Raw genomic sequence first — 23,541 nt, 5'->3', positions numbered from 1 at the left:
GAGTTTCCTTGGGTCTGATACAAGGCACTCCTGAGCCCATTCCCCCTAAATGTAAGTGGATGGGGCGCCACCTGGTGGTGAGTGTTTTCACCCACGTTGGCTGAATAGAGTGCATAGCTGACGGCTGTACGTTTCTTAGACATTATGTTAAAGTAGGTATAGGCAGGTGAGTTGGGCATTTGGGCTTTATTGATGGACGAATTCCTGCATATTCATTTTCACCTGCCTCATCTATGAACAGGGATAATGATGGTACCAACCTCTTAGGTGTTTTGAGGGTTATATGAGTTTATACTGCTAAAGTGTCTGGCAAGTAATAAAAGCTATATACCTTTTTGAAAAGCAATTAGCAGCCCAGGTCAAGAGGTTTTTTCCATTTGACATTACTGAGGGCCTGGACCTTACCTTTGTGAGGTTGGGAATGGTGTTTGGGACCAAGTCCCCAGCCAGCAGCTACCTGGGACTTTCCACAACTGCCTCCAAGGAGAGGTTACTAGAGATTCCTCAACATTGTGTGAGCTATGGCCCTGAGCTTGCAGGTGGCTCCTTTTCAAGAAAGTCCCTGCCTGGACAGGGAAGCCCGAGACTCCAGCCCAGGAGAGCACGGTGCCAGGAGCCTAGGACTGAGTGTCTGACAACCTTTGTGGGGTCAGAACCTAAAAAGACAAAATGTGCTGGAGTTGCCCATTTGCAAAGGATGATGCGGTCCAATCTAATGGTCCAAAAAGTCTAGACTAACTGGAGTGAACTGATCCAGGATAATTCCAGTCATGTTTTCAAACCAAATAGGCAAGAAACCTGTATTAAAATGTCCTCATGTGTATCCCCAAAGTACAATTTGTTAGCCAAACATAAACTTGAATCAATATAAAACTGGCAGAAACCTAAGCACTGAGCATGTTTGTGGAAGAGAAATTTTCTAGATCTCCCTTCTAAATCCCTGAAGCTAAGGACTAAGCAGGGAAACGGCCTAGATTAAGGAATGTGGTCTGTTCATTACCGTATACTCCTTCACAAACGTGCAGTAAATTCCTCTTGAGGGCCAGCCCAGGAGCCAGGCACCCAGAGTCCATGGAGTGTATGAAATTACACAGAATCATGCATGATCAAGACATGGGCCCTTCCCCAAGATGCTCAGAAGTTCAACCAGGATATCAGACCCAGGTGGCCAACGCTCCAGACAAGATGACTTGGGGCTGTGACCGGAGGACCCTGAGCTGAGCCAGGTGCCAGTGGGCTGGCAGAGCAGGAAGCTTCAGGGAGCCGTCTGGGGAAGTCTGGGTGCCCATGCCCGAGGAAACCGAGAGAGGGCAAGGGTGCACACCTGATGGGGAGATGGAGGTGAAGGCTGTGCTGTACAGCCAGGTTCCCAGGCTCCCCATTTAGGAGCAAAGGTCATCTTCAGTCAACTCAGCTCACAAGCTGTTCTGTGAGACTCGTTTCACAGAATAGCTTGTGAGCTGGTGTGACTATAAATCTCAGGCTAACTGTTACACATAGACTTTTCTATTGTTGATCACATCTCATGTAGCAAAATGGGCTGATGCTTCATTTTCAGTTTCACAGATAGAGTGTCAGCGAGGAAGTAACAGAGACCATCCCTCTTCCCCCTGTTGGAGGGAGGGGAATTGGTACAGTTTTTCTAGAGAGCAACATGGAAATACATATTGAAAGGCTTATCTTTTGGCCAATTCCTGGAATTTATCCAAGGGGTAGAATTATATGCTTGCATGGCAATATTTATCGCCGAGGACAAAAATGGAAATGACATGAAATTTTTTAGAGACTATATAATGACAGGATACTGACCTGATGGCATTTGATGGATCACAATATTTGAGAACAATGTTTGATGACAGGAAAAAGATGTTCAATATATTTCAAATTATAAAGCTATTTACAAAACAATTTTCAGAGAATGAGACCACTCAAAAACTACAGGAGAGTATGTGTGGATACACACAGATATACACGTGTGTATGCAGGTGTGCCCACACACAGACACACGTACATGACGCACACCAAAGCATTAACATTGATTTTCTTTGGTCTGAGTGCCATAACTGTATTCCATATCTGGTGATTTTCCATGTTTTACAAATATTTAAATAATACATTGATTCTTGTCATTAACATAAATGTTATCTTAAAAAATTCAAGATTTGGCCAATATATCTGTTGGTGTCATGAAAGACTTTTAAAATTATTATTATTATTTATTTATTATTTATGTTTAGTTGCCTTGGGTCTGTTGCTGTGCGTGGGCTTTCTCTAGTTGCGGCAAGCGGGGGCTACTCTTCGTTGTGGTGCGCGGGCTTCTCATTGTGGTGGCTTGTCGTGTTGTGGAGCACAGGCTCTAGGCACGCAGGCTTCAGTAGCTGTAGCACGTAGGCTCAGCAGTTGTGACTCGTGGGCTCTGGAACACAGGCTCAGTAGTTGTGGTGCACGGGTTTAGTTGCTCCACAGCATGTGGGATCTTCTCAGACCAGGGCTCGAACCTATGTCACCTGCATTGGCAGGTGGATTCTTAACCACTGAGCCACCATGAAAGACATTTTTAACCAGCACTGGTGTTATAAGTAGGGATGTAGACACTCTCATACACATACCAGTGTTTAGTTAAAAACTTCTACTTACATATGTATAGCTTTCTTCAAATATATTGCCCACAAATCAAACATGTAACATGTATATAATTTCCTTCAAGTAAGTTATTTATACTATAACTTCATGGTGCTGTCAGCCAATCGCTATGCAAAAATGTGACTGTGCTGCCCCCCAGTGGCCATTCAAGGAATAGCTGTATATACAATCACGTTTTCAAACTGACATTCTCAGACCCTGCAGCTACACTGTATTGAGAGAAAGTTAATCAACAAACAAGGACCTTCAAGATGGCGGAGGAGTAAGACTTGGAGATCACATTCCTCCCCACAAATACATCAAAAATACATCTACATTTGGAACAACTCCTGCAGAACACATACTGAACACTGGCAGAAGACCGCAGACTTCCCAAAAGGCAAGAAAATCCCCATGTACTTGGCCGTGTGGCTGACAGGGTCTTGGTGCTCTGGCCTTGTGTCAGGCCTGAGCTTCTGAGGTGGGAGAGCCGAGCTCAGGACATTGGACCACCAGAGACCTCCCAGTCACACATAATATCAATCAGCAAGAGATCGCCCAGAGATCTCCATCTCAAGGCTAAGACCCAGCTCCACCCAACGGTCAGCAAGCTCCAGTGCTGGACGTCCCATGCCAAACAGCTAGCAAGACAGGAACACAACCCCATCCATTAGCAGAGAGGCTGCCTAAAATCAAACTAATTTCACAGACACCCCAAAACACACCACCAGACGTGGACCTGCCCACCAGAAAGACAAGATCCAGCCCCATCCACTAGAGCACAGGCATCAGTCCCCTCCACCAGGAAGCCTACACAAGCCACTGAACCAACCTCACCCACTGGGGGCAGACACCAAAAGCAACAGGAACTACAAACCTACAACCTGTGAAAAGGAGACCCCAAACACAGTAAGTTAAACAAAATGGGAAGACAGAGAAATATGCAGCAGATGAAGGAGCAAGGTTAAAAACTCACCAGACCAAACAAATGAAGAGGTAATAGGCAGTCTACCTGAAAAAGATTTCGGAGTAATGATAGTAAAGATGATACAAAATCTTGGAAACAGAATGGAGAAAATACAAGAAACATTTAATAAGGAACTACAACAACTAAAGAGCAAACAAACAATGATGAACAACATAACAAATGAAATTAAGAATTGTCTAGAAGGAATCAGTAGCAGAATAATGGAGACAGAAGAACGGATAAGTGACCTAGAAGATAAAATAGTGGAAATAACTACTGCAGAGCAGAATAAAGAAAAAAGAATCAAAAGAATTGAGGACAGTATCAGAGACCTCTGGGACATTAAACGCACAAACATTCGAATTATAAGGGGTCCCAGAAGAAGAAGAGAAAAAGAAAGGGTCTAAGAAAATATTTGAAGAGATTAGAGTCGAAAACTTCCCTAATATGGGAAAGGAAATTGTCAATCAAGTCCAGGAAGCACAGAGAGTCCCATACAGGATAAATCCAAGGAGAAACATGCCAAGACACATATTAATCAAACTATCAAAAATTAAATACAAACAAAAAATATTAAAAGCAGCAAGGGAAGATCAGGAAACTTCCATAAGCCTCTCAGATAGCCTCATCCACCACAGGGCAGACAGCAGAAGCAAGAAGAACTACAATCCTGCAGCCTGTGGAACAAAAAGCACAGTCATAGAAAGATAGACACGATGAAAAGGCAGAGGGCTATGTACAAGATGAAGGAATAAGATAAAACCCCAGAAAAACAACTAAATGAAACAGAGATAGGCAATCTTCCAGAAGAAGCATAATCCAGAATAATGATAGTGAAGATGATCCACGGCCTCAGGAAAAGCATGGAGGCAAAGATCAAGAAGATGCAAGAAATGTTTAACAAAGATCTAGAAGAAATAAAGGACAAACAGAGATGAAAAATACAATAACTGAAATGAAAATTACACTAGAAGGAATCAATAGCAGAATAACTGAGGCAGAAGAATGGATAAAAGTGACCTGGAAGACAGAATGGTAGAATTCACTGCTGTGGAACAGAATAAAGAAAAAAGAATGAAAAGAAATGAAGACAGCCTAGGAGACCTCTGGGACAACATTAAACGCAACAACATTCGTGTTATAGGGGTCCCAGAAGGAGAACAGAGAGAGGAAGGACCCAAGAAAGTATTTGAAGAGATTAGAGTAGAAAAATTCCCTAACATGGGGAAGGAAATAGCCACCTAAGTCCAGGAAGCACAGAGAGTCCCATACAGGATAAACCCAAGGAGAAACATGCCAAGACACACAGTAATAAAATTGGCAAATATTAAAGACAAAGAAAATTTATTGAAAGCAGAAAGGGAAAAATGACAAATTGTTTAAGCATAAGTATATCATGCCACTCCCATAAGGTTAACAGCTGATTCCTCAGCAGAAACTCTACAAGCCAGAAAGGAGTGGCATGATATACTTAAAGTGATGAAAGGGAAGAACCTACAACCAAGATTACTCTACCCAGCAAGGATCTCATTCAGATTTGATGGAGAAATTAAAACCTTTACAGACAAGCAAAAGCTAAGAGAATTCAGCACCACCAAACCAGCTTTACAACAAATACTAAAGGAACTTCTCTAGGCAGGAAGCACAAGAGAAGGTAAAGACCTACAATAACAAACCCAAAACAATTAAGAAAAAGGTAATAGGAGCATACATATAAATAATTACCTTGAATGTAAATGGATTAAATATTCCAATCAAAAGATATAGACTGGCTGAATGGATACAAAAACAAGACCCATTTATATGCTGTCTACAAGAAACCCACTTCAGACCTAGGGACACATACTGAATGAAAGTGAGGGGATGGAAAAATATATTCCATGCAATGGAAATCAAAAAAAAGCTGGAGTAGCAATTCTCAAATCAGAAAAAATAGACTTTAAAATAAAGACTATTCTAGGAGACAAAGAAGGACACTACACAATTATCAAGGGATCAATCCAAGAAGAAGATATAACAGTTGTAAATATTTACGAACCCAACATAGGAGCACCTCAATACATAAGGCAACTGCTAACAGCTCTAAAAGAGGAAATCAACAGTAACACAATAACAGTGGGGGACTTCAACACCTCATTTACACCAATGGACAGATCACCCAAACACAAAATTAATAAGGAAAAACAAGCTTTAAATGACACAATAGACCAGATAGATATAATTGATATTTATAGGACATTCCATCCAAAAAGAGCAGATTCTACTTTCTTCTGAAGTGTGCATGGAACATTCTCCAGGATAGATCATATCTTGGGTAACAAATCAAACCTCAGTAAATTTAAGAAAACTGAAATCATATCAAGCATTTTTCTGAACACAATGTTATGAGATTGGAAATCAATTACAGGGAAAAAACGTAAAAAACACAAACACATGGAGGCTAAACAATACATTACTAAATAACCAAGAGATCACTGAAGAAATCAAAGAGGAAATAAAAAAATACCTACAGACAAATGACAATGAAAACATGATGATCCAAAACCTATGGGATGCACCAAAAGCAGTTCTAAGAGGGAAGTCTATAGCTATACAAGCTTACCTTAAGAAACAAGAAAAATTTCAAATAAACAATCTAACCTTACACCTAAAGGAACTAGAGAAAGAAGAACAAACAAAACCCAAAGTTAGCAGAAGGAAAGAAATCATAAAGATCAGAGCAGAAATAAATGAAATAGAAACAAAGAAAACAATAGCAAAGATCAATAAAACTAAAAAGCTGGTTCTTTGAGAAGAGAAACAAAATTGATAAACCATTAGCCAGACACATCAAGAGAAAGAGGGAGAGGACTCAAATCAATAAAATTAGAAATGAAAAAGGAGAAGTTACAACAGACACCGCAGAATTACAAAGCATTCTAAGAGACTACTACAAGCAACTCTATGCCAATAAAATGGACAACCTGGAAGAAATGGACAAAATTTTAGAAAGGTATAACCTTCCAGACAGAACCAGAAAGAAATAGAAAATATGAACAGACCAATCCCAAGTAATGAAATTGAAACTTTGATTAAAAATCTTCCTACAAACAAAAGTCCAGGACCAGATGGCTTCACAGGTGAATTCTATCAAACATTTAGAGAAGAGTTAACACCCATCCTTCTCAAACTCTTCCAAAAAATTACAGACGAAGGAAAACTCCCAAACTCATTCTATGAGGCCACCATCACCCTGATACCAAAACCAGACAAAGATACGACAAAAAAAAGAAAATTACAGGCCAATATCACTGATGAATATAGATGCAAAAATCCTCAACAAAATACTAGCAAACAGAATCCAACAACACATTAAAAGGATCATACACCATGATCAAATGGGATTTACCCCAGAGATGCAAGATTTCTCCATTATACGCAAATCAATCAATGTGATGCACCATATTAACAAATTGAAGAATAAAAACCATATGTTCATCTCAATAGATGCAGAACAAGCTTCTGACAAAATTCAACACCCATTTATGATAAAAAAAAAAAGCTCTCCAGAAAGTGGGCATAAAGGGAACCTACTTCAACATATTAAAGGGCATATATGACAAACCCACAGCAAACATCATTCTCAATGGTGAAAAACTGAAAGCACTTCCTCTAAGATCAGGAACAAGACAAGGATGTCCACTCTCAGCACTATTATTCAAAATAGTTTTGGAAGTCCTAGACATGGCAATCAGAGAAGAAAAAGAAATAAAAGGAATCCAAATTGGAAATGAAGAAGTAAAACTGTCACTGTTTGCAGATGACATGATACTATACATAGAGAATCCTAAACATGCCACCAGAAAACTACTAGAGCTAATCAATGAATTTGGTAAAGTTGCAGAGTACAAAATTAATGCACAGAAATCTCTTGCATTCCTATACACTAATGACGAAAAATCTGAAAGAGAAATTAAGGAAACACTCCCACTTACCATTGCAACAAAAAGAATAAAATACCTAGGAATAAACCTACCTAAGGGGCCTTCCTGGTGGCGCAATGGTTGAGAGTCCGCCTGCCGATGCAGGCAGGTGATGCGGGTTTGTGCCCCAGTCCGGGAGGATCCCACATGCTGCGGAGCGCCTGGGCCTGTGGGCTGTGGCCGCTGAGCCTGTGCGTCTGGAGCCTGTGCTCCGCAGCGGGAGGGGCCACGGCAGTGAGAGGCCCGTGTACTGCAAAATAAAAAAAAACCTACCTAGGGAGACAAAAGACCTGTATGCAGAAAACTATAAGACACTGATGAAAGAAATTAAAGATAATACCAACAGATGGAGAGATATACCATCTTCCTGGATTGGAAGAATCAATATTGTGAAAATGACTATACTACCCAAAGCAATCTACAGATTCAATGCAGTCCCTATCAAATTACCAATCGCATTTTTCAAAGAACTAGAACAAAAAATTTCACAATTTGTATGGAGACACAAAAGACCCCGAATAGCCAAAGCAGTCTTGAGGGAAAAAAAACGGAGCTGGCGGAATCAGACTCCCTGACTTCAGACTATACTACAAAGCTACAGTAATGAAGACAATATGATACTGGCACAAAAACAGAAATATAGATCAATGGAACAGGATAGAAAGCCCAGAGATAAACCCACGCACCTATTGTCAACTAATCTATGACAAAGCCGGCAAGGATATACAATGGAGAAAAGACAGTCTCTTCAATAAGTGGTGCTGGGAAAAGTGGACAGCTACATATAAAAGAATGAAATTAGAACACTCCCTAACACCATACACAAAAATAAACTCAAAATGGATTAGAGACCTAAATGTAAGACTGGGCACTATAAAACTCTTAGAAGAAAACTAGGAAGAACACTCTTTGACGTAAATCACAGCAAGATATTTTTTGATCCATCTCCTAGAGTAATGGAAATAAAAACAAAAATAAACAAATGGGACCTGATGAAACTTAAAAGTTTTTGCACAGCAAAGGAAACCATAAACAAGACAAAAAGACAACCCTCAGAATGGGAGAAAATATTTGCAAACAAATCATTGGACAAAGGATTAATCTCCAAAATCTATAAACAGATCATGCAGCTCAATATTAAAAAAAAACAAACAACCTGATCCAAAAATGAGCAGAAGACCTAAATAGACATTTCTCCAAAGAAGACATACAGATGGCCAAGAAGCACATGAAAAGTGGCTCAACATCACTAATTATTAGAGAAACGCAAATCAAAACTACAATGAGGTATCACCTCACACCAGTCAGAATGGGCATCATCAGAAAATCTACAAACAACAAATGCTGGAGAGGGGTTGTAGAAAAGGGAACCCTCTTGCACTGTTGGTGGGAATGTAAATTGATACAGCTACTATGGAGAACAGTATGGAGGTTCCATAAAGAACTAAAACTAAAACTACCATATGATCCAGCAATCCCACTACTGGGCATATACCCAGAGAAAACCATAATTCAAAAAGACACATGCACCGCAATGTTCATTGAAGCACTATTTACAATAGCCACGTCATGGAAGCAGCCTAAATGCCCATCGACAGGCGAATGTATAAAAAAGATGTGGTACATATATACAATGGAATATTACTCAGCCATAAAAAGGAGCAAAATTGGGTCATTTGTAGAGATGTGGATGCATCTAGAGACTGTCATACAGAATGAAGTAGGTCAGAAAGAAAAAACAAATATCGTATATTTATGCATATATGTGGAACCTAGAAAATGGCACAGATGAACCGGTTTGCAGAGCAGAAATTGAGACACAGAAGTAGAGAAAAAACGTATGGACACCAAGGGGGGAAAGTGGCTTGGGGGTGGTGGTGCTGGTGCTGGTGCTGGTGTGACGAATTGGGAGACTGAGATTGATATGTATACACTGATGTGTATAAAATGGATGACTAATCAGAACCTGCTGTATAAAAAGATAAATAAAATTAAATTTTAAAAAAAGCAGCAAATGAAAAGCAACAAATAACATCCAAGGGAATCCCCATAAGGTTAACAGCTGATCTTTCATCTAAAGCTCTGCAAGTCAGAAGGGAGTGGCAGGACATTTTTAAAGTGATGAAGGGGAAAAACCTACAGCCAAGATTATTCTACCCAGCAAGGATCTCATTCAGATTTGACAGAGAAATTAAAATCTTTACAGACAGGCAAAAGTTAAGAGAATTCAGCACCACCAAACCAGCTTTACAACAAATGCTAAAGGAACTTCTCTAGCTGGGAAACACAAGAGAAGAAAAGGACCTACAAAAACAAACCCAAAACAATTAAGAAAATGGTAATAGGAATATGCATATCGATAATTACCTTAAATGCTCCAACCAAAAAACAGGCTCACTAAATGGATACCAAAACAACACCTGTATATATGCTTTCTACAAGAAATGAACTTCAGACCTAGGGACACATACAGACTGAAAGTGAGGGTATGGAAAAGGATATTCAATGCAAATGGAAATCAAAAGAGAGCTGGAGTAGAAAGTCTCATATCAGACAAAATAGACATTAAAATAAAGACTATCACAAGAGACAAAGAAGGACACTACATAATGATCAAGGGATCAATCCAAGAAGAAGATATAACAATTGTAAATATTTATGTACCCAACATAGGAGCACCTCAATACATAAGACAAATGCTAACAGTAATAAAAGGGGGAAATCGATAGTAATACAATCATAGTAGGGGACTTTAACCCCCCCACTTTCACCAATGGACAGATCATCCAAAATGAAAATAAATAAGGAAACATAAGCTTTAAATGATACATTAAACAAGATGGACTTAATTGATATAGGACATTCCATCCAAAAACAACAGAATACACATTTTTCTCAAGTGCTCATGGAACATTCTCCAGGATAGATCATATCTTGGGTCACAAATCAAGCCATGGTAAATTTAAAAAACTTGAAATAGTATCACGTATCTTTTCTGACCAGAATGCTATGAGACTACATACAAATTACAGAAAAAAATGGTAAAAAATACAAACAGATGGAGGCTAAAAAATATGCTACCAAATAAGCAAGAGATCACTGAAGAAATCAAAGCGGAAATTAAAAAGTACCTAAAAACAAATGAAAATGAAAACACGACGACCCAAAACCTATGGAATGTAGCAAAAGCAGTTCTAAGAGGGAAGTTTATAGCAATACAGTCCTACCTCAAGAAATAAGAAAAGTCTCAAATAAACAACCTAACTTTACACAAAAGCAATTAGAGAAGGAAGACCAGAAAAAAACGAACATTAGCAGAAGGAAAGAAATCATAAAGATCAGAGCAGAAATAAATGAAAAAGAAATAAAGGAAACAATAGCAAAGATCAATAAAACTAAAAGTTGATTCTTTGAGAAGATAAACAAAATTGATAAACCATTAGCCAGACTCATCACGAAAAAAAGGGAGAAGACTCAAATCAGCAGAATTAGAAATGAAAAAGGAGAAAAAACAACTGACACTGCAGAAATACAAAGGGTCATGAGAGACTACTACAAGCAACTATATGCCAATAAAATGGACAACCTGGAAGAAATGGACAAATTCTTAGAAAAGTACAACCTTCTGAGACTGAACCAGGAAGAAATAGAAAATATAAACAGACCAATCACAAGCACTGAAATTAAAAGTGTGATTAAAAATCTTCCAACAAACAAAAGCCCAGGACCAGATGGCTTCACGGGCAAATTCTATCAAACCTTTAGAGAAGAGCTAACACCTATCCTTTTCAAACTCTTCCAAAATATAGCAGAGGAAGGAACACTCCCAAACGAATTCTACTAGGCCACCATCATCCTGATACCAAAACCAGACAAAGATGTCACAAAGAAAGAAAACTACAGGCCTGTATCACTGATGAACATAAATGCAAAAATCCTCAACAAAATAGTAGCAAACAGAATCCAACAGCACATTAAAAGGATCATACACCATGATCATCTGGGGTTTATCTCAGGAATGCAAGGATTCTTCAATATATGCAAATCAACCAATGTGATACACCATATTAGCAAACTGAAGAATAAAAGTCATATGATAATCTCAATAGATGCAGAAAAAGCTTTCAACGAAATTCAACACCGATTTTTGATAAAAGCCCTCTAGAAAGTACGCATAGACGGAAGTTACCTCAACATAATAAAGGCCATATACAAGAAACCCACAGGCAACATTGTTCTCAATGGTGAAAAACTGAAACCATTTCCTCTAAGATCAGGAACAAGACAAGGTTGCCCATTCTCACTGCTGTTATTCAACATAGTTTTGTAAGTTTTAGCCACAGCAATCAGAGAAGAAAAAGAAATAAAAGGAATCCAAATTGGAAAAGAAGTAAAACTGTCACTGTTTTCAGATGACATGATACTATATTAGAGAATCCTAAACATGCTACCAGAAAACTAATAGAGCTAATCAGTGAACTTGGTAAAGTAGCAGGATACAAAATTATTGCACAGAGATCTCTTGCATTCCTATACACTTATGATGAAAAATCTGAAAAAGAACTTTAAGAAACACTCCCACTTACCATTGCAACAAAAAGAATAAAATACCTAGGAATAAACCTACCTACAGAGGCAATAGACCTTTATGCAGAAAACTATAAGACACTGATGAAAGACATTAAAGGCGACACAAGTAGATGGAGAGATATACCATGTTTTTTGATTGGAAGAATTAGTATTGTAAAAATGACCATACTACCCAAAGCAATGTACAGATTCAATGCAATCCCTATCAAACTACCAATGGCATTTTTCACAGAATTAGAACAAAAAATTTCACGATTTGTATGAAGACATAAAAGACCCCAAATAGCCAAAGCAATATTGAGACAGAAAAATGGAGCTGGAGGAATCAGGCTCCCTGACTTCAGACTATACTACAAAGCTACAGCAATCAAGACAGTATGGTACTGGCACTAAAATAGAAATATAGATCAATGGAACAGTATAGAAAGCCCAGAGATAAACCCACGCACATATGGTCACCTTATCTTTGATAAAGGAGGCAAGAAATACAATGTAGAAAAGACAGCCTCTTCAATAAGTGGTGCTGGGAAAAATGGACAGTTACATGTAAAAGAATGAAATTAGAACACTCCCTAACACTGTATACAAAAATAAAGTCAAAATGGAATCAAGACCTAAATGTAAGGCCAGACACTATAAAACACTTAGAGGAAAACATAGGCAGAACACTCTATGACATAAATCACGGCAAGATCCTTTTTGACCCACCTCCTAGAGTAATGGAAATAAAAACAAAAATAAACAAATGGGACCTCATGAAACTTCAAAGCTTTTGCACAGCAAAGGAAACCATAAACAAGACCAAAAGACAACCCTCAGAATGGAAGACAATATTTGCAAACGAAGCAACTGACAAAGGATTAATCTCCAAAATATACAAGCAGCTCATGCAGCTCAGTATCAAAAAAACAAACAAACTAATCCAAAAATGGGCAGAAGACCTAAATAGACATTTCTCCAAAGAAGACATACAGATGGCCAAGAAGCACATGAAAAGCTGCTCAACTTCACTAATTATTAGAGAAATGCGAATCAAAACTACAATGAGGTATCACCTCACACCAGTCAGAACGGCCATCTTAAAAAAAATCTACCAACGATAAATGCTGGAGAGGGTGCGGAGAAAAGGGAACCCTCTTGCACTGTTGGTAGGAATGTAAATTGATACAACCACTATGGAGAACACTATGGAGGTTCCTTAAAGAAGCAAAACTAGAACTACCATATGACCCAGCAATCCCACTACTGGGCATATACTCTGAGAAAACCATAATTCAAAATGAGTCAAGTACCACAATGTTCATTGCAGCACTATTTACAATAGCCAGGCCATGGAAGCAGCCTAAGTGTCCATTGACAGAAGAATGGATAAAGAAGATGTGGCACATATATACAATGGAATATTACTCAGCCACAGAAAGAAAGGAAATTGAGTTATTTGTAGTGAGGTGGATGGACCTAGAGTGTGTCATACAGAGTGAAGTAAGTCAGAAAGAGAAAAATACCATATGCTTACACACATATATGCAATCTAAAAAAAAAAAAACCAAAAGGGGCAGGACAGAAATAAAGACACAGGCGTGTAGAATGGACTTGAGGACACAGGGAGTGGGAAGGGTAAGCCGGGACAAAGTGTGAGAGTAGCATTGACATATATACACCACGAAATATAAAATAGATGGCTAGTGGGAAGCAGCCGCAGAGCACAGGGAGATCAGCTCAGTGTTTTGTGACCACCTAGAGAGGTAGGATAGGGAGGGTGGGAGGGAGATGCAAGAGTGAGGGAATATGGGGATATATGTATACATGTAGCTGATTCACTTTGTTATACAGCATAAACTAACACAACATTTTAAAGCAATTATACTCCAACAAAGGTGTTTAAAAAAAAGAAAATAACAAATCGTGGTTCTAAGAGATTAAACTAGAACAGCAAAGTACTCATGACCGCTCTATGATCAAGTTCAGACTCGACCTTAAGTGAGCCTAACTCCAAATTCCATGCTCTTTTCTCTTCCTATCACCCCAATTCAAAGCAGTGTTTTTCACTAATAATGAAAATCTAAACAGGATGTAAACAATCATAAAATATGCCTTTCTCAAAATAAAAATAGCATGGGGGAATTCATAGTGTGCCAGAGTGACAATGCAGAGTGACCCCACTCTGTCCAGTGCTCTTTTCCCAAGTGCAGGGCATTTTATTACCCATGATGGCACAGTCGCCGGCACTCTCAAATATCTGCCCACAAGCATGGACATGGTGATCCTGGGTGGAACAGCAGCCAGGTTTTCTGATACCATGTTGTACTAGCACAGCCTGCCTTCTAGTAATTCCTTTCTTGCCTGTTGTGGTTTCCTACACCAGAAACTAAGTAAGAGAGATTGGCTCTTCTGCCAGGGACCCAAAGGCCAGGGGAATAAGCCCTAAGGTGGTTCTCACAAAAGTCTGCACCTTCCAAGCGTGTGGAGGAAACGGAGATGAGAGCTGGTCACTATCTCCCAGTTCACTTGTTATAAAGAAAATGTGTCATGAGATTTGGCATGTGCCCTGAGAGATGTGGTCACCCAGGACTGCTTGGGCTTGCTGGGGAGTGAAATCAGAACTTGCTGCTACTCAATGATGACCTAAAGTTCTACCCAGCAAAAAAGCCAAACAATTAGCAAGCCTGGCCAGAAAGACAGTCATTCAGTCCTTGGGTGGACTGAAGTCAGGCTTTGGGTTCTGTGCCTCTTCCTTCTCCAGCTCTGGCAAGGATGACCGAGGAGACTGCTGTGCTGAGGGTCCCCTTGAGAATGCCTGGCCACCAGCCTGACATCCGAAGCACAACTCTGGGGATGGTTCTATAAAACATATCATTTTGTTTGCTACAAGAACATCCTGGAAGAAACTGCTTGGTACTTTACGTGTCCTCTGCTTGACAGTCCAACAGGAAATGTCTGTCGCTTTCTTTGGGCTTACCCTGAACAGCTAGTGACTTTTATCATTAGATCCTGTAAACAGATTACACACGGGTGGTAGAAAGTTCTTCAGAACTGAAATTGTAGATCACTTCCAGGCAAGCACCTAATAAGGCTTTTTAGAAAAGACATTTTGGGAGCAAATGGCATCAATGGCTTATGTTTCCTTGGCTTTTTGGAATCACCTATTTAAAGAATTCCATCCATCTGAATTGTGTGTGTTTTTGAATATTACCTTAAATGATTTCTGGAGCATGGTGGGGATTTTACATAAATGAATCCCTCCCATGTACCATAATCGCTATAGAGTTACTTTTTAGAAGTTGCTAACAGTACTTTTTCAGACATTTCTCAACATTTGTCTCAGGTTAAAACATTTGTCTCAGGTTAAAACAACATTTGTCTCACGTGAACCCTAGTTTGTTCTTCATGTTCATGTTCCATCTTTTTAGGTAGGTCCAAAGTCTGAATAAAAATTTTTAAATACAATTTTAGTTGAAGACTGTATGGAATTTTTATATTTTTTCCAATGTTTGGTATCATAAGCCATATGACAATAGAAACCTTTGTGCATAAAGCTTAGTCCTTATTCCTAATTATTTCCTTAAGATGGACATTACGTAGAAATTACTGGGTCAAAGTATATCACTGCTTTTATAAAGCTTGGCAGGAGTGACCCAAGTGCTAAACAGAAAGGCTGTACCTCTGGACGCTCAGTGACAGGGTGGGACCTGGACGGGGCTGTGTGTGTGATCCGTCCTATCACCAGTTAACTCCTGTTGCCATTTTGCTGTCTTTGCTAAATCAGTAGATTAAAATGCTATCAAATTACAGCTATAGCTCCATCATATTAAAATTCCTAACACTTTCAAATGGAACTATTTCCACTTTCCAAATGTTTTATAAGACTGAAAAAGAAAATTGGTCATCAACTTTGCAACTCGTTAGCAGCAGGCTTCCTCTACATAAACAAGGACAAATTACTGCTGACAAGTTGCTCTGGGTCTCACCATCTTCCGCATGACACTTTAACAAAGGTAAGACAAAGGCCATTATATGTCTAATAATGTTGCATCCCTCCAATTTTCAAATGTGGTGGATTAAACAAGGAAATTGCTCATACCTGAACTCAAATTCCTGCTGCCCCCCTCTCTAGCTGCGTGACCTTGGGCTGATTACCAAACAACTCTAAGCCTCAAGCTGTTTTTTGGTTAATGGAAATGGTGTCCCCCAGCTGGCTGGGCTGTCTGAGGACTGAAGGGCTGTCTGTGTTTGTGAAGTTGCCTGGTACACAGACACCCCTCTGCTGCCTCTTCCCCTTCTAGACCAGGGGTTTATCTCACCATCCTGTCCAAGCAATTGTGCATGGGATGAAGCATCCCATTGTCTTAGGCGATGGACCTAACTGATCTGTGCAGGATAGGAACCAGGTGTGAATCAAGGGCAATAATCCATGGGGATCAGGGATATTTTTATTCTATGAATGGAACGCAGAACGGTAGGCCCACACAGTGTCCCCACTGTGGCGACCCCTGGCATCCTCCAGGATGTGGAACTCATCTCCATACCTGCTCTCTGCTCACAGGGCTGAACAAAGTGCTCTTAATTTCATTGCCCAGGCTTCCTTTTCCATAGAATGATGGCAAAGGACTAACTGTCGACCCTTAAGATATTTCTCAGCTTTTCACATACTCTCTGCATGGAGAAGGCACTGTCTCAGACACTGATGTGATATTCACAACTCTTGTCTCCCTCTATGAGTGAAACACCTCCCAGATCAATGTAGGGAAAAGGGAAGAGTGAGGACTGGAACAAAATGCCAAGGTGTGTGCACAGATCACTGATCAGAATCCTTATTGGGTTGTTATAAATCGAGACCTGTTGTCAAATAGGTTTGGGATACAATGTGCCAAAGCATTCCTCAAAATTATGTTAGGACATGCAGCCTCTGAAGATGACTGTATCAATATTATTTTCCACTATGATTATTCTTTTAAATATAAAGTTTATTGTGAAGAATTGTAACTAAGATAGAGAAATTCCAGTAACAGCTACAAAAATGCATGTGCTTTTTTTTTTTTAACTTGACTTTAGTGCCTTTTTTCTTTCCTTTTTGTTAATTTAAAAAATATTTTCTAAAGTCTACTTAGGCCCACCATGGAACCTGAAAAGCTATAAAGGAGTCTCTCTGACTGGTCAATTTATTGATTTACTCAGATGCAATGAATAATTCAGAATTTTTTAAAAAAATGACTAATGATCATTTTAAATGAGCAATACTAAATTTTAACCTCAGCATTTGAAATGTTATCAAACCATACAAGAAACAGACTTTTAAAATGTCAAAAGCGTTGCACAATTGCAACAAAAAAGCGTTCTCCTTGGATTTTTAAAATAAAATTTCTTTTAAAATAAAATTTCCCTAACTTACATTATCTGGGTCACTCTTCCAAAGATGCCCTTGATCTGCACTTCCCTGGTGGTGCAGTGGTTAAGAATCCGCCTGCCAATGCAGGGGACAGGGGTTTGATTCCTGGTCCAGGAAGATCCCACATGCTGCAGGGCAACTAAGCTGGTGGGCCAGAACTACTGAGCCCTCTCTCTAGAGCCCGTGAGCTGCAACTGCTGAGCCTGCACGCTTCATCTACTGATCCTGCATGCTACAACTACTGAAGCCCAAGCGCCTAGAGCCCGGGCTCTGCAACAAGAGAGGCCACAACAACGAGAAGCTTGTGCACCACAACGAACAGTAGCCCCACCCATGGCAACTAGAGAAAGCCCACGTGCAGCAACAAAGACCCAGCGCAGCCAGAAAAAAAACACAACAAAGATGCCCTTGATCTTCAATCAAAAAACAAATATAGATAAATACTCTGAACCCATAGCAGCCCAAAGAAATAAGCTACATGGACATCAGTATAGGTAGGTCAAAAGGAAAAAATACCCATCACACACACGACAGAATCCTCAAACCAGCCCATCTCCTCTCGGCCCCACCCACCCCCACCCCTGCCCAGCAGCCCAGGGCACGACTCAGCACGCTCACCGCATGGTGTAGAGCAGAGTGCCATCATCCTCCAGCCGCAGCAGCTTGTTGGGCGTGGTCATGTTGTGGGCAATGGACTTCTTCCCATTGTGGAAGAAGGTGTCTGGAGTCCAGATTTTGCTGGCAAGGAGGTTGTTGAGAGGCAGGCGCTGCATGGGCCCTTTAAACCGAAGCCTTTCGTCTTTCCAGCTTTGTCGGAAAAACACATCTATGGTGTATTCCTAGTGCAAAGGGAGGCAACCAGGTGACAACTCAAGGAGAGGAGGCCCTGGGCCAGTGCCTTCAGGGTTTAGAGTGGTCTGGGTGGGGCCGCGCCTCGCACCTACCATTTCCGTGTCAGACACCGGGCCGAAGCTGGTGACGTAGATGTCCGTTCTCACCTGAGTGATACGCTCTGAAACACAGACACAGGTTCCTCACCAGGGCCCCAGCTCACAATTCACAGGGACATAACTCAGGGTGGAGTAAAACGGTGTCAAGGAGCCTATGTGGACTTGTCTTGCCAAAAAGGCAGAGAATGTCGAATCATGCTCTAAGTAAATGTCCCTGCTAAAAATGCAAATAATGGAGGACTAAACATATTCTTCTGGGAATGTATTTGCTAGCAGGTCCCTCCTTACCTAATGGAGCAGGTTCAAATGTACCACATCTAAATCGGTTAGAGCCAAGGGCACCACACATGCCTGAAACGGCACATGATTCTCAGCACAAAATTAAGCCAGTTGTACCCTGAAAGCGTATTTTACTATCCATTTAGTTTTATCAACTTTATAGAGTCAAAGTAAAAACAGTGATTATGGCTCTAGTGAAAAATTAAACCTGTAACATGCCATGGTGTGATGAGCACTTGCACTGAATAGTGGATTTCTGAAAAGGACTCGCATAGATGGGAGGGTATGACTTTGATTTTAAAGTATTTCCTAACATAGGGTAACCTCCGCTTCAGTAACACCTAAGAAGTGGTTCCTCCTTAAGTGGACCAGATGGCCTTACCATTATCTGGGAAGAAAAGGGAGTTTGCAGGGAGACCACTTCCCTTGGCTTCTTGCATCTGGAAAATGATAATATGCAGAAGCCTTAGCAACACCACCAATTCAAACTGCTAGCAGGGAAGCTCTTTGAGGAATTGTTTGAACCACAGGAAACATGAGCTTGGTTTAAGCAAAAATTTCCCTTGGGCCTCGAGGGCCTCAGCCAAGGAGCATACACCAACCTCCGAGCCCAGGCCTCAGTCTGTTGTCGTAGCCATCCAGGAGCCCATCCAAGATCCTGGTGAATATTGTGATGTTGTCATTGGTTTCATCTTTTACAGAACTGGCTGGCATTTGTGAAAAGCTTTTTAATGGAGAAACAAAAGAAAGAGTTCAAACTTGTATTAATTATTTCTTACAAATTCTTCTCAAAGTATAGAAACCAGGGAATAATATGGTGACTTGTCTTGACGGGAGGGCATCTGAGAATGATCTCTTGTACTACCCAGGTTATTGTTTTGCATACATAAGCCTTATTCTTGAATATCTTGAATAACCCTAATTCTTCAATAGCCAGCCAGAGAATGCTGGCTCTGGGCTGGTCTCCCATCAACCTTACATGATGCTCTAAATCCATCCCTCCCAGATTCTGAAGAGCTGTTTGTGTCAATAGTGTAGCCATTTTAAAGACATATTAGTCACTGCACATGGACGAGCAGAGCCTAACCCACTCACGGGGTATTTCAGAAGTTTGGTTTAAACACAGAAAAACTGAGTCTTCATTTTGTTAGTGAGTCAACTGCAATGGGCTATGGGGTGTCGGGGGGACATTAAAAACTTTATCCAATTTGAAAGTAAGATTGGTGTGCCCAAATTTCCCTGTATCCTTAATTGGGAGCATTTGTGAGCATTAAGCCAGGACTGGAGCATATGGTGAAGGGACGACAGAGTCTGTGGGCTTCTGTACCATCAGCACTGCCAGCTGCCAGCACACTTGGCTCCAGCCAAAGCACAGGATGCAGGGAGCAGGAATTGTGAAGCCCAGGCTGAAAACCCTGGCTTTACGTGATGTCGCCTCAGAGCAGAGCCTCAGGGAGCAGTGTTCTGTGTGACCCAACATGTCAACTTACGATAAAACCCTGAGAAGACGGGCAGAACCTTCTAGGAGGTTCACAGGAAGAACAGTCTAGTTTGTACAATTCAGTGACGTTATCCAGGCCTCAAAAGTGTATGTTGATGGAGCAGCTGGAAATGAGAAATGGCCCTGAGCATATTTGGGCAAACCGAGTAAGTTATCTGGAGGGAAAGAAAGTCACAAGTCTAGAAGATGGTAACACACCTGAACATCATGGGTTCCACCTCAGGCATCCATCGCTGCTTTTTCAGAAGTGCAAATAGCAAGATATGTCTTATTACCAAGAACCTGACCTGCACATCTGGCTTGGCTTCAAGGGGAACTCAACCCAGCTGAGAGCCAGCTGTGGTCCCGAGAAGTCAGCACCCTTGGTACTTGGGAGAAGAACAGAGGGCTCCTGGGACCTCCCTGTAGTGCCTGATTGTGGGGCCCCACTGTGCTCATGTGCTTTCTCTTCCGTGAAGTGGCTGGAATGGACGCTGAGCTCTGCCATCAGCAGGTGGATCTGAGGGCAGCACTGATGTGTACCTGCCCCACCCACTTCTCAAAAATTGGTCATTTTCACTGACTGCATCTAAACAGATCAACTCTCTAATGGCCTAAAGTGACTCCCTTTTGAATGAGACACTATAAAGTTCTTTGGATCTAATTTTCCCATCACCATTAAAATGCATATTGTTGAAGCTCTAACAACCTAAAATTCAGTCCTGTTAGTATGGAGCCCACAGACACATACTTTTTTTACTCTGTGACTTAGTATTTAAAAATATTGAATTCCCTTTTCTCTGACATCTATTGTAGTTTCACACTTTAGAAAGACAAAGCACTCAGCCTTGAAGACCTAACGTCAGGACGAAGGGGTTTAACATTGTCCTTCAAGTTTATGAAAGAAAGTCTGTGCACACGCCAAGTTGAACAACTATTGCTCAAACTAAATCTGACCTCAATGTCCACTTCACATGGTGCTCATAACTCTCACCAGTTTGGTTATTCAATTCTGGGCTTGGTCCAAGTGTCCAATTTTTGGAAGGTCCCCATTGGCTCTTTAACTTAGAAGAGAGATGAAAGCCTGCACACTAGTAGAAAAGGCTTATCACTTGTATGTGGAATCTAAAAAAGCCAACTCATAGAAACAGTAGAACGGTGGTAACCAGGGGCTGGGGGTGATGGAATTGGGGAGGTGTTATTTAAGGTTACAAACCTGAAACTAGAAGGTAAATAAGTTCTGGGGATCTAATGCACAGCATAGTAGTTATACTTAACAATACTGTGTTATAAACTTCAAAGTTACTAAGAGGCTAGATCTTAAGTGTTTCCACTTAAGGAAATGATAATTATGTGACATGATAGAGGTGTCAGCTAATGCTAAGGTGGTGATCATATTACAATATATAAATGTATCAAATCAACACACCCTAAACGTACACAATGTTATATATCAATTATATCTCAATAAAAAATGTAAAATAAAGTCACAATGAGAAAAAATAAAAGAAAAAGCATACTTTAATGTTTCAAGAACATTTTTAAAAACTATTACATCTGTTGTGAAAATGTTCTTAAATTATATTTGCTTTGAATAGCCTTGACTGCCCAGAGATAGAGACCATGGAGATGCCCACAGACCATGCAGTCCCAGTGCCTGTCTCCAGGAGAACTGCCTCCCGGACACTCTGGTACACTGCTCCACCACTGACTCAGACAAACACCATTCCACATGGCTCTGAATCCTGCTTCACAAATACCCAAATCATTGCCAAAAGCAATGGAATAGCATGCAATGTCTAAGACTTCCAAAGCTCTTCTTCCACTTTTTGGCCAAAGAGTTCAAATATATCTACACCCATTTACACATAATTACACTTTTCTTGCAGGAATTTCAATATCTGCCATCTTTTGCTGTAACTGCTTCTTCTATTTATCTGTGGACTTTTTTTTTTTTTTTTTTTTAGAGAGGCCGTGGCTGGGGATTTGCAGTGATTTCTTCTCTATTTTTACTGAAGGTAGGCCCTAGGAGGTATGAAACGGTTTCTAAAAAAGTCCTAAAAATGCCTGTCGGGGCAGGAGTAGAGGTTCCTCTCATGAACAACTGGGAAGTCCTCCTCAGTCCATAGATCCTCCTCAAAAACCATTCATCTGCAGCTCATTGTTACAAAATGCACTGTCTTCACTGCTACGGAGAGGAAGGCCCTTCCCTTACCACTGAAAGCAAATGACGTGCCAGGATACAGGAGACTCTCAGAGAGGTCTGGTGAACTTGCTCATGCATATCAAGCTGTACAATCTTTACAGACTGCTTCTAATATACAGAGTGACTTCAGCTTGCTTTGTTCCATTTGAGCTAGGAAAACAAAATAACACACACAGAGTGGGCTGTGCCTTCGGTGAGCAATTCCACACAGTGAGCAAATCCACGAGTCCTCCAGGTGGAAACACAAGATGCCCTCAGCCCTCTAAGGTACAGAAAGCAGGCTCCAGCTTGCATCTTCACTGTTTTGAGTAAAACCAAAGAGCTCTGCTGGCCCTCAGGTAAGCTGTGAGTACACAGCTGCTTCCAGGATAAGCTGAAGGCTCTGATCTCAGGGGGAGCAGATTTTGTGAGCTGAGACTAGATTCGTTATTTCTGAGAATGACCTTAGATAAAGTAGAAATGCTTGAAAAATTTGGTGATTTCCCCTTCAGTATCAGGATTAATGAACTAGGTTCTCTGAAAATACGAACTATTTCCTTATAGTTACTGCCAGTTTTCTACAAACACATTTAGTTTATGAAACAGTTGCAATATTTTCAGATTGATGTTCCAGAAAAGGGATCATAAAGGAAATGTAGACCTAACCACACATGTTAAAACATCCTCATTTTTTATATCTTCCTACTCAGGTACAGGTCTATACAAAAGGCACAAGGACTCGATCCCTAAGCTTGAACTCTGAGCCCCATATTCCAGACTGAAGAAGGAAGGTGGTGGTTGTGACATGGGCAGTGATACGGGTGGAACAAGATGCTCAGGGGGTGGAAGGGCTTCCTAAAATGCTATGAGTGGCCCCTGCCAGGCTTGAGGTCCTGGGTCTTTCAGAGATTTCTGATGAGGTGGAGTGGGGAACAGATAGCCATGAAACGTGGTCCACTAATGGGTTTATTTCACCAGCAGAGTTTTCAGAACAATAAATGTAAATGACTTTAGAAAGGGTCAACTCTAGCAATTGTACAAATTTCCCACCTGTCCCCGTGGTCTTACATCTGGTCTCTTCAAGGCGTTTGATTCTGTGACTTCTGCATTAGCCTCTTCC

The 23,541-nt window shown here is 40.6% G+C and overlaps 1 protein-coding gene across 1 annotated transcript in view; it reads right to left on the bottom strand.

Annotated features, from left to right (window-relative positions):
• The window catches only part of GABRA5 (gamma-aminobutyric acid type A receptor subunit alpha5), a 103,419-nt gene that overhangs the window by 68,050 nt on the left and 11,828 nt on the right, over window positions 1-23,541 (bottom strand). The window contains exons 5-7 of the mRNA XM_060155452.1: window positions 19,359-19,480; window positions 18,472-18,539; window positions 18,146-18,366 (exon numbers count right to left, since the gene is read on the bottom strand). Coding sequence (XP_060011435.1) covers window positions 18,146-18,366; window positions 18,472-18,539; window positions 19,359-19,480 — 411 coding nt within the window. The remainder of the gene's footprint in view (window positions 1-18,145; window positions 18,367-18,471; window positions 18,540-19,358; window positions 19,481-23,541) is intronic.

This window comes from Lagenorhynchus albirostris, chromosome 1 (assembly GCF_949774975.1).
Source record: "Lagenorhynchus albirostris chromosome 1, mLagAlb1.1, whole genome shotgun sequence".
NCBI classification, from domain to species: Eukaryota; Metazoa; Chordata; class Mammalia; order Artiodactyla; family Delphinidae; genus Lagenorhynchus; species Lagenorhynchus albirostris.
Note: the sequence above shows the minus strand (reverse complement) of the source record. Positions and strands in the feature narration are given on the sequence as shown.